General features: G+C 41.3%; 1 protein-coding gene across 1 annotated transcript in view; it reads left to right on the top strand.

Moving 5' to 3' along the window:
- The window catches only part of cadps2 (Ca++-dependent secretion activator 2), a 377,866-nt gene that overhangs the window by 262,351 nt on the left and 102,857 nt on the right, over positions 1 to 12,658 (top strand). Inside the window, exon 12 of the mRNA XM_084058851.1 lies at positions 6,240 to 6,376. Coding sequence (XP_083914977.1) covers positions 6,240 to 6,376 — 137 coding nt within the window. The remainder of the gene's footprint in view (positions 1 to 6,239; positions 6,377 to 12,658) is intronic.

Here is a 12,658-nt window from a genome sequence, read left to right as displayed (position 1 = left end):
ACGATTCCGACGGAGCCCCACAAGACGGATAGGGAATAGAGATTGAGTCCTGCACACACACACACACACACGCCACACACACACACACACACACACACACACACACACACACACACACACACACACACACACACACACACACACACACACACACACACACTTACATACAGGCAGTGGTAGGAAAAAGTACTCACATTTTTTACTTGGGTAAATGTATCAATACTGCAATGTAGAACTACTCTGTTACAAGGGAAAGCACAGAATGAAGAATGCACTTGAGTAAAAGTACAAAAGTATTGGCGTCAAAATATACTTACATTGTAAGTACTAAGAGTAAAAGTACTCATTATGCACAATTTCCCATTTCACATGTTTCTACATGTACTGTATACAAATCCTCTGAAAATAGCCATGGCTGAAGTGGTTAATGTATGTTTTACATAGTAACTATAGTAACTAAGGTTTTTAAATAATTGTGGTGGAGTAAAAGTACAATGTTTGCCGGTCACTACCGTCACTGCATGTATTATGCGTAGTCCTGCATTACACATAATTCCATTTGTTTTCACCGGAAGGCGGAAGCGTTTCAAAAAGCGTTCTTTTAATTGTTTTATACGATCTGTGGATCGTTTCTCTTAGCCAGTGGAGCTTTAGTTACCGTGAGCTGTGTTTTCTTTTGCTGTTGTTTTTCCATCTTCAAATCCTATAATGTCTTAAAAACAGCGTGAGATTCCTTTTTGTTAATAGCGTGGTAGTTCCTGGCCAAACAGGAAAGCGGTGCATTTCCGTTTCTGTTTTCCGGCCAGATGACGTCATTTTCGCGGGAAAGACACCCCCCGCCACCGTTTCAATAGAAAATAGTTTATAAAAGGCTTTCGGGGGTGAAATTCATGGAATGGTTGTGGTGAAACATTTGCCACTCACAAAAGATATACAATTTAAAGGTAGGGTAAGTGATATTTTTGGGTTAAAACAAAAAGTATTTTGTTAAAAGGTTAAAGCACTATATTCTGATAGTAATCATTGCTATAGAGTGTTTGTTCAGTAACAGGAGTCTCCCTGTCTCTCCAGCTCTTTAATAAACAGAAAATACATTTTCTGGTAGGTGTCAAAATAAGGAGAAAGTACCCATTTTTAAGCTTCATTTGTATAGTGTTCCAGTTCCAATTTTGCATGCTCATTTCTTAGTGTCATCACTTCCAATTTCACTTGTTTAATCTATATCCTGATTGAGTTCTCTGTCCTGATTGGATAAAATTGGAAATGAAACTGAAACGAAAATGCATTTTCTGTTTAATAAACAGCTGGAGAGACAAGGAGACTCCTTTTACTGAACAAACACTCTATAGCAATGAGTACTATCACAATATAGAGCTATTTAACACTTATTTTAACCAAAGAAAATCACTTACCCTACCTTTAACTTAAGTTTTCTTTGAAAAAGTTACCTAATACAACTTTAAGTACAGTACTTGAGTAAATGTACTTAGTTACTTACTTTACACCTCTGCATACAGGCACATACACACACATGAACACACATTAAATGTTTTTGATACATGTACAGTACAACGTATTGTACCTAATTCATCTTAATATAGTTATCGTTGCTGTCGGGCAGACGCCTCTTATCTCCATATTCTAACTTTTTTTGTGTTTTGTTTTCGTACATCAACGCCCTATTTGATCATATAACAGCGTCACACAAAAACAACAAAAGTAGCAGATCTACAAGCTCGAAACATGACGCAAAAAGTGACGCGAAGCGTGGCGCGTTTCGAGCTTATAGATCTGCTACTTAGAGCGCTGTGCAACATTGTGCAACATTAGCGACAAATAGCAGATCTGCAAGCTCACAAGGAGAGAGGTGAGTGAGTCGTGAGCTTGTAGGTCTGCTATTTTCATGTGGTTAACACATTAGACCTGAAGCCGATTCTACAAATGTCTTCTAAATCCCAACAGTATTCTGAAAAAAACATATGTTTCTATATCAGTGGTTCTCAAACTGTTTTATGTCAAGGACCCCCAAAATGATATGTGTTTGGCCGCCGACCCCCATCTCAAAATATGTTGTTCCAGGGACCCCCAGAAGCAAAGATTTGAGTAAAAAATGTTTGCTTTAAAACAATATACATTCAAAGATTTGCACACATTTTCGCTATTTTTGAACAGCCAAAGTGTAAAATAATGCTTTTTAGCTCAACTCAAGAAGTGACACAGATGCGTTCCAGGTCTTAATGGGTTACGTGTGTCTGTGTGGGTTTTTATGAATATTAAACCAATGAAAAATATTAACAAGACCTTTGACCAAATAACTATGTTGTTTGGATCCATTGCAACACAGATTTTCTTTTCAATTTTCTCTAAGAAAGCTTTGTGTACAAATTAAACTCAAATCAAGGAGCCGCAGACAGTAGCACACTGGATAAATACCTCAAGGTTTTTCTTGTTGTTCAGTAGTAGAGCCTTTCTGTGTTCGTAGCAACATGCATGTATAAGCCATGTAAACACTGACAGATGCACACACACACACACACACAGTCCATGCCAAGAGCAACGAGCTCTAGACACACACACACACACACACACACACACACACACACACACACAGGTTTACATATGACCAGACTTGAGAGGACGTCAACATTTTAGGACTGTATTGAAAATAGCTGGAAAATGACCGATCTACAGTACAAGCTCACAAAGTGTCGCGCTGCTACGGTGCTTTTTGAGCTCGTAGATCGGCTATTTTTCGGTATTTAACGCCGCACAACTAACGTTTAAAATAGGGAAACCTCTGACCTCCAAAAAACCCTAAACCGAACCCCTAAATCCTAACCCTAACCACAACTAGAATCTTTTCATAATAAACCTCTCTCTAAAAAAGATTTTAAAATCTATATATTCTTTAATTGTTCTTGTGAGGGTCAGGAAAATGGTCCTCACACAATGTCTATTTCTCACTATACGTGTGAGGCCAAGTGCAACGAGGTCTAGACACACACACACACACACACACACACACACACACACACACACACACACACACACACACACACACACAGAGATTGTTCCAGGCCAGCACCCCCTCCTCCCACACAGTTAATAGATGAAAGTTGGACTTGACATGGATTAGCAACAACTGCTGCCCCCCGCAATCAATATCGTCCCTCCCTCCCGATTGGACTTAATCTATATCTCTTTGTCTCGTTTTTTTCTTTAGAGTCACCTCCTTCAATGCCTTTCTTCAGTGTCTTTTCTCTCCAAATTACATTAAGGACACCCTCCCCGCGTGCGCGCGCGTGTTTTTTTTTTTTTTTTTTTGATGTAACAAATGTTTACAAAAAAATGACCTACATCGGAATTAAAAAAAAGAAAAGAAAAGAAGAGGAAAAAAGAAAGAAAGAAAGAAATGAGGCCAATGGAGCCAAAGGGCAACGGAGAGAGAGAAAAGGGGGAAAAAAAGCACGGGTCTAAATAAAAGAGAGATGAGCGTCGATGGCGAGTTGATTGTGCAGATTGCACTTCTGCCGCCTTTTATTTAGTTGTTGACAAAAACGACAGAAAGAAGGCGAGGGGATGGGGGGGGGGGGGGGGGGTGTTCGGTTGAGGCATTTGAAACACAAATGCCTTTTAAGAATGAATGCTTGCGGGCATGGCTAGGGTATACTGGGGCTTTTTTCTGCATCTGCTGCACACACACACACACACACACACAGTAAGGACGTATTATGGACGTGTTATCGGGTGGTGGGACCGATGGGGGCGAGAGCCCGAAGTGGCAGCGTTTCGTAAAAAGCAAAAAAAAAATCACTAATGCTCGTCTCGGAGAGTGTGAGGCCGCGGGCGTCGCAGGCGTGGACATTCTTTCCTGCTGCTGCTGCTGCAGAGTCTTGAGTCTTTTGTGGGGGGCCATGTGTCACGCTAAGAAACTTCCCATCAAACCCAAATGTAAAGCCTCTCTCTCTCTCTCTTTTACAATGAGCAAAAGAGACCAAGAGTGTTAGGCTTTTCATGAAGAAAACATGGGGGCGGAGGGGGGGGGGGGCGGGGGGGGGGTGTGTTCTCGACTCAACACTGGCTATTAACTGGCGTGCATCTGAAAGGACTTGCAAGTGAACTCGTGGGTTTGCATAAGGCCGGCGCCCAGTCTGCTCATTCCTTCTCTCCTTTTCTTTGCGATTTTTTCTTCCTTTTTGTGTTTTGTCCCTTTTTCCTCCGCCGTGTCTCTGACATGGCCTTGTGGCCTCATTACAATTGGCTGTTTAAGCGCCGCGTACACTGTTATTTTCACAGTATGTATGGTGTAGTCTGCGTGGGTTTTTCGATGCACTTTTACCCCCGCCCCCCCAACCGCCCCCGCATCCGTATCCGTTCTTTTGCCTTTTTTTCACTGACATAGAACGTCTCCCGCTCTGAAAGTGACAGATCGATGTCCGCTAAATAGAAATTGTGCCGCTTTTGCCCGAACGACTACGTATCGTCATGTATCAACATCAACCGTTAAAAAACGATGTGAATCGCCGGCTTCTTTTCAAAACTGGCACTGAGAAAGCATCTGTCAGAAAACTAGTGAAAGGTAGAGATAAATATTAACCCGTTAACACCTGAGGCGATTCTTAAAAAAAAATCAAAATCTTAACAGTTTTTTGAAAAAAAAAAGATATGTATTTTTTTTCACGATTTAAAAAAAATAGCAGATATGCAAGCTCATAGCGCGGCACTCGGTGCCGCGCTATGAGCTTGTAGATCTGCTATTTTTGAATAGCCAAATAAATCTAAAGTGACACAGATGCGTTCCAGGTGTTAATGGCTTAAATCCCCTTGAAATGAGGGGCCATACGCTGCCGCCGTTTTTTTCCATCCAACATGATTTTCCGGAGCTCTTTTGCGTTGATTCGTCGACCGCCATTTCGTACGTGTTGTGCCATTTCACGGCGTGCTGTTGCATTCGCGGTGTGTTGCCGCCGCAATGTTTTCCTCACAGAGCCCTCGCATGTTCAGAGTGTTTTTGTCAGTTTCGCGTACTTACAGCTGAGATGTGGAGATTTGATTTCACAGAGTGCCTGTAGCCAACGGAGGTGGTAAACCATTAGCCCAAGCATTGAGAACGCGACAGTGCCAATGGCGTCGGCGCGCAGTCAGCTTGCCTTACACTCACTGATTCCACCGTTGAGCTCCAGAGAGGGTGTGAACTGAAACTGCCATTTGAATATACTTTAATGTACTGTTTCCCCAAACAATGGATCGGGACCCATCTTTGGGTCACGGATCAATTTGTATGGGTCGCGACTCACGCGAGTAAATATCCCCTTTTTTTTCTCGTTTCCTACATTTAAAAGAATATTATTTCAAAAGTATTTCATAAATAAAATTTAAAAATCGAATAATTTCCATAAATAAATGTAATTTTTTTTTAAGAAGTAGTGAAAATAGCAGACCCTCAAGCTCAGTGTAGAACTGTCTTAATTTTTCTTTTGGGTTTTGAGCTAAAAGTTTGGGAACCACTGCTCTACTGTAAATCCAGGGTTGGATTTGCATGGGGGGAGGGATCCATGCCTCTGCTATTGATATATGGGCATATCAGTCGGATCTGCGGTGCGGTGTAGGTGTGAGGGCCTTGTAGCGGTCCGAACTCTAGATGTGAGGGCCTCGTAGCGGCTCTAGTATTTCCAAATGTCTCAAAATCTCTCAATTATCATTTATTTTAATTGCAAAAATAGCAGATCTACAAGCTCACAACAAGCAACGTGTTGTTTGCCTATCTCTTTTTCAGGAAATACAGTAGCATATGTAGAAAAGCACTGTTTTATTCTCTGTTTGTTTGTGTGTGTCTCTCTCGTGTAGGTCTGGATCTGTAGAAAAGCACAGTTTTATTCTCTGTTGTGTGTCTCTCTCGTGTAGGTCTGGATCTGTTAGAGAAGCGCTGTTTTACTCTATGTTTGTTGTCTCTCTCGTTTGTGTGTGTCTCTCTCGTGTAGGTCTGGATCTGTTAGAGAAGCACTGTTATACTCTGTTTGTGTGTGTCTCTCTCGTGTAGGTCTGGATCTGTAGAAAAGCACAGTTTTATTCTCTGTTGTGTGTCTCTCGTGTAGGTCTGGATATGTTAGAGAAGCACTGTTTTACTCTGTTTGTTTGTTTGTGTGTGTCTCTCTCTCTCTTGTGTAGGTCTGGATCTGTTAGAGAAGCGCTGTTTTACTCTCTGTTTATTTGTGTGTGTCTCTCTCTCTCTCGTGTAGGTCTGGATCCGTCTCAGAGACAGGGAGTGGAGGAGCTGATCAGCGCAGCACCGTGTCAGTTTGATCACGCCGCCCTGTTCACCATGTTGCAGAAACACACTCTGCAGCATCGCATGAACGACTCCTTCTCCTGCCTGGTATGTATGTGAGGGGAAAAGACCCCTTGGAAAGGGGTAGCTGGTGGGGATGTTTCATTCCTGGGTATAGTGGTGCAACAGTTACTCGAACTTAACTATTTCCCTGCCACCGAGGAGATTTCTCGTCGGATTCTGCTAAGGCGCAGCCTGCCGTCGACGAGAAAGGCGAGATTTTTGTTTTTATAAAAGATCGCGCCGTGATCTATAATCCGGAGTAACCACTTTCACTGTAACTCACACGGATACGGAAATAACGTCATCCGAAGATTTCCGCCTCCGTCCACTTTCTGTTTAACTCATTCTGTGCCACAATCCGTCAAATCCGTCACGTGGCCTGACACCGCGTGCGCCACAATCCGTCAAATCCGTCATAAAAAAAAATCAAAATAAAAGTTTTTTTTGGGGGGAAAAACATGTTCAGAACCCAAGATATGATGATTTGAAGATTTGCTGCTCCATCCACTCCTTGTTTAACCTATAACTTAAAAAGGCTGTATCTCGCTTCCTAAGCACTTTTTTTTTTACAATGAATTTAGGCTGTGGCACTCAGAGCCAAAATTCCATAAATAATAATGAGTTAATTGGTTTCCAGGAATTGTAATTATCTTTAGTTGACTTTATTTTTGACTTTATTAGACATCCTATTTTCAACCCAGTCTAACAAAGGGAAGGCAAAGTGCCGGTTATATTTTTCTTTCTCTGGAGGATGATCAGTGATCCCCGTTGTGTTTACCAACGGTCTGACAAGCGATCATAACGTATATACATGTTCTGTGGCCAGTTGGGGAGGTGGGAAAGACGTGCATTTTTGACGCTATATGATGTTTTCAGCGTGCCTGCAACAAGTTGAAAGTTACCTCGCGGGTGCAATCTTTCCTCTGGGGGGGGTCGGCCGTGGATTACCGTTTGTGCTTAGAAACGGTGCCACAATGGATTATTATGGATCTATATTTTCTGTGACTAGTTGAAAAGGTTTAAAAAACACAAACGCCGGCGGTGGTTTGAGTTTATTAATGTATGTTCTCTGGCAGTTAAAGAGTTAATTGATAAGTGATTTGATCGATTGTATAAAAAAGTAATCGATAATCAAGAATTTAATAAGATAAAGCAAAACATAAAGCAAAACATTTCCAAAAATGTCTAAAATAGTGAAAAATAGCAGATCTACAAGTTCACAACCCATCACACCGAATGGTTACTCGATTCGATGATATACATAACATTGTTGTCGGGCAGAAAAAGTTTGAGAACCACTGACATAGTAACATAAGTTTAATCAAAAAAGGATTTAGGAGACATTTTTGTAGAATCGGCCTCAGGTCTTAATGCGTTAAAGAACACGCTTCTCGTTTCATTGAAAAAATCATCGTTATATCAATCCCTTAAACATAATCAATAGCCATAGCCCCTGGTTATTGATCGATGGACCCTTAGCGACCGCGTGCGATTATGTGATTGATCCACTACACGAGCATCTACTGGTGCACCGCTGGTTGTTATGACATTTAACCATTTCCAGCCTGACGGCCCTACTTTGTGCATTTCATTATCCGCGTAGCGCATATGCACAACGCATGCCACGATGTGGCACGTTGTGAGCTTGTAGATCAGCTGTTTTCACTACTCATCGTACGACAAAAGTAAATGGAAGTTGTTAAACCCTGGGGTCCAAAAAGCAGAGAGGTACACAGTACTGGGACCAGCGTTTTATGGCTAAAAGTGTTTAATGCTCTTGTGCAGAACTGAACGATTCTGTTGATTGTTGTCTCCAGGCACCTTGGTTGTGCTTTTAGTAAAACAATAAATAATGATAATAAAAATAATAAAAAAAACACTTCAAATCAGGCAATTTGGAGCTTGGAAGAATAGGACAGCTGACCTTTTGATCAACAGTGTCAACTTATAAGATGGCACACAAGAAGTTAAGCGAACAATTGTAACTCAAATCTTTGCTCCTGGGGATTCTACTCATGTCTTCTAAATACGAACAGTTTTCTGAAAAAAACGTATGTTGCTCTGTCAGTGGTGCTCCAACTTTTTCATGTCAAGGACCCCCAAAATGATATGCGGACCCCCATCTCAAAATATCTTGTTCCAGGGACCCCCCCCAAAAGCTAAGATTTGAGTTACAAATGTTCGCTTAAAAAAAGAAATTATATATATATATATATATATATATATATATATATATATATATATATATACACGTGTTCCCGGATTGAATGGCTTGAAACCACGGTAAATAAATAAATAAGATTTGCCTTCAGAGGGAAAATAAAGAAAGGTTGAGAGAGAGATCTTAACTCAGTATTTTTTCCCAGTGCCTTGTAGTGTGTGGTGGGGTGGGGTGGGGTGGGCAGGGTGGGTTTAGCGTGTATAGCAGGGGCCGCAACATGCCTCAGGGCTCTCTCTCTCTCACTCACTCCCTGGATGAGGGGATAAACGGTTCTAATCAATACTTTCCAAATAGAAACATGACCCCTCCTCGCTCACGGACAACTGCTGTGATTACTCAATGGAGGAGGGGGAGATGGGGGTGGCGGGGGGGGGGGGGGGGGGTTGTTAACAGACCTCAGAGGTCTGTTAAGGTCGCAGCGTGCTGACTGTGGGCCGAGCTTTGTGTACTAACGTTGTTTGAAATGGGACAACTCTGCTCTGTCATTACTCGTCGTTTAATAGCGTATCAAGGCTATTATATCAGTGACGTGAAGCAACTAAGTGCATTTACTCAAGTACTGTACTTAAGTACAATTTTGAGGAACTTTCACTTTACCGGAGTGTTTCCAATTTTCAATACTTTTACTTCTACTCCACTACATCTCAGAGACAAATATTGCATTTTTACTCCACTACAATTATTTGAAAATTGTAGTTACTTTGTAGATTTTGATTATTATTACAACAACACTTATATGCAATATATATACTTTGGCAATTTGAAAATAGCCGATTTACCAGCTCACAACGCGTCGCGATACATTTTACACGTTTGAAAACTTGTGAAATGGGACCTTCTGCATAATGAGTACTTTCTGTTTTTGTTACTTCAAGTACATTTTGATGGCAATACTTGTGTACTTTTACTCAATTACATTTTGAATACCTTACTTTTACTTGTAACTTTTTCACAGAGTATTTTTACATTGCAGTATTGGTATGTTTACTCAAGTAAAACATTTGAGTACTTTTCGCACCACTGCTCTGTTGTAATAATGCCAATAACTTGCATACAGTACCTTTGGAAAGCCTGTTTATTTTCCTCTTAAACAGAGCCCCATTTGTAAGGAACATGCATTTGTGTGTTTATGAGCAGTATGTGGGTTGTGTTGCACCTATGAAAGACATGTGCCAAACTCCTCTCTGCCAAATAATGCCAAACAGCTTATTCTGCTGTTGTTATTGACTCTTTGTTTGGTGTTTGTTTGGTGGAGTGGATGCTTTGAAGTCTATCTATAGTAACAAGGAAGAAACGAGACATATTGGCAATTTTACAATTGATTCATTTTTAAACCAAACATAAATGTCTCAAACTCTTTGTTAGACAATAATGTATCCTACACACACACACACACACACACACACACACACACACACACACACACACACACACACACACACACACACACACACACACACACACACACACACACACACACACAAGTAAAAGTCATACATTCAGAATTTAAAAGTACAAGAGTATTGGTATCAAAATGTACTTAAAAAGTACCAAAGTAGATTGTGTATAATGTCCCATTTCACAAGTTGTGAAATGTATAAACATCATTTGAAAATAGCCGATCGACAAGCTCACAATGCGTCGCATCGCGACGCATTGTGAGCTTGTAGATCGGCTATTTTCAAACGGCCGAAATGTATATAGGGCTGAAGTGGTTGATGTATCTTTTGTAATAATAATCAAAATCTACTTAGTAACTAGTAACTAACGTTTTCAAATAATCGTAGTGGAATAAAAGTATAATATCTCCCTCTGAGATGTAGTGGAGTAGAAGTAAGAGTATTGCAAATCGGAAACACCCGAGGAAAAAAAAACTCAAAATTGTACTTAAGTACAGTACTTTGAGTAAATATACTTAATTACTTTACACCGCTGGTACTAATAGGTGACATCTGTGCCTTCCTTCATTTGGTTACCTGCTTCTCACCCGGGGTTATATCCTTCCCATCAGCCCGGCTCTGCAATTAGACCTCCTTCTCCATCCATTCAGAGAGAGAGCCCTCCTGTCTGTCTGTCTCACATTCTCTCTCTAGATGCTTTTGTAATGACGGGGGGCTTTGTATTTCAACCTGAGCCCCCTTTTTAACAACAAAAAAAAAAGAAAACCTGGGGCTTTTTTAACAAAAAGGGCAGTGCCTTGGTCTAGGAGAGGGGAGGACATCTGTTGAGAAGTGGGGTTGGGTTCTCCTCATAGTTGGGGGGGAGGGGGGGGGGGGGGCATACCTTAATTCGCAAAGGGGGCATGAGACCACCAGTGTTTGATTTCGTCGACTGAAAGTATGACGAAAAATGTTTGTCGACTACCTTTTTAATTAAAAACTAGACTAAAATGTTACCGAGGGACGATAGTGGAGAAGAGATGCAGTAGAACTAAAGTCCTTTTCATTGTTTGGTCGCGCTCGGGTGTCGCGCTCTGAAAATAGCAGATCTACAAGCTCACAACGCGTCGCAGCGCGAGCTTTTTTCAGCGAGCTATTTTCAGCATGCAGCCAAGTGTAAAATCAGCCGTTTACCACGCCATCAAGGCACCGACAAAACACATTATAGTCGACTAAATCAATTGTAGATTTAGTCGACAAAGATCTGATGATATTTAGTCGACAAAGATCTGATGATATTTAGTCGACTAGGACCAACACTAAAACATTTCAGGTGACTAAAATACGACGATTTGCTGTCAAAATCTCAACACTGCCTGAGACCCAACAGCAACAACAACAACCAGAGCAACTCCGTTCCCCTGCCCCAGGTTTGGTTTGTGGTTCGTCATCGTGACTGAGTTCACCCCCAAAAAATGTATTCGACTCGCAAAATGCCTTTTCACCCCAAAACAAAAAAAAGTTCTTTGTCGCATTCCATCTTAAGGAATTCAAGGCTTCATTGGGTGTGTAATTGATAGAAGATAAGTCATTGTTTTTGGGTGAACTACTCCTTTAAAGTGACAGCTGGCTCTACCTGGAGTGTTAAGTTCACTCTGAAAGTGTACATGTTGACCCGTTGAAGGATGATTACACTTGGTTGGCATGACGGTGTCACACGCTGAAAATGGCAGATCTATAAGCTCACAACGCGTTTGTGAGCGACACGTGTCACTGTTTTCAGTGCAATGCATGGCACGCAGAAAAGTATAAATTAAAGGGATAGTTCACCCCCAAAATGGCTTTTTTTCTATCGATTAGTCACCCATGGAGATTTGAATGAATGGATATTGTTTTGTTTTTGTCGCATTCCTAAGCCAATCATTTGATGACCAGCAGCGGTTCCGGTAGGAGACACAAAGAGTCTCCTGTGTGTCTCCTACCGGAACCGATGCCACCCAGTCCGCTGGTCATCAAATAGGCTCTATGCACAGCAGCCATATTGGGAATGAATTGGGCCCCTTCCTTACTTCCTTCACAGGTGTTACCAATAATACTAATTAAGGCTCTGTTTCATTTAGTGTGGCGTAGTGGTCTCTTATTTTCAAGGACCCCCTTAACTCTGAAAGTGTACAAATGGAACCAAATGGACCCGTGAGGGTCCATTTGGTTCCATTTGTACACTCTCAGAGTTACACACCCACCATATGGGGTCATTTGGTAACCAAAATGGAGTGTTTCTAGTGAGCCAACATGCACGATATCAGCACCCTGACCAGAATGGAACAGAGCCTTCGTTAGTATCATTGGTAACACCTGTGAAGGAAGTAAGAAGAGGCTCAATTTCCTTCCAACATGGCTGTTGTGCATAGAGCCTACAGTAATTATTGGCTTAGGAATGCGACAAAAACATAAACAAAATCTTTCAAGTCACCATCTGGTGACTAATTGATAGAAAGAAAAAAAAAAGCTTTTGGTGAACTATCCCTTTTAAACGAACACTCTTTGTGCATACAGTAAAAAAAACAACTCAGTTTTCATTTATCCATTTTGTCGCGCGCTCGGAGAGAGTTGTTGGAATGGAACCCCGGGGTCTATTAGGTTATATAGATGTGTGTTCACTCTGCTGAGTCAAATGAAAACACGGGAGGATTTGACTTGGCGTGCGTCCAGGTTCTAGCAGTCTGC

This window comes from Gymnoscopelus microlampas (genome assembly GCF_963454915.1).
Source record: "Gymnoscopelus microlampas genome assembly, chromosome: 6".
NCBI classification, from domain to species: domain Eukaryota; kingdom Metazoa; phylum Chordata; class Actinopteri; order Myctophiformes; family Myctophidae; genus Gymnoscopelus; species Gymnoscopelus microlampas.
Note: the sequence above shows the minus strand (reverse complement) of the source record. Positions and strands in the feature narration are given on the sequence as shown.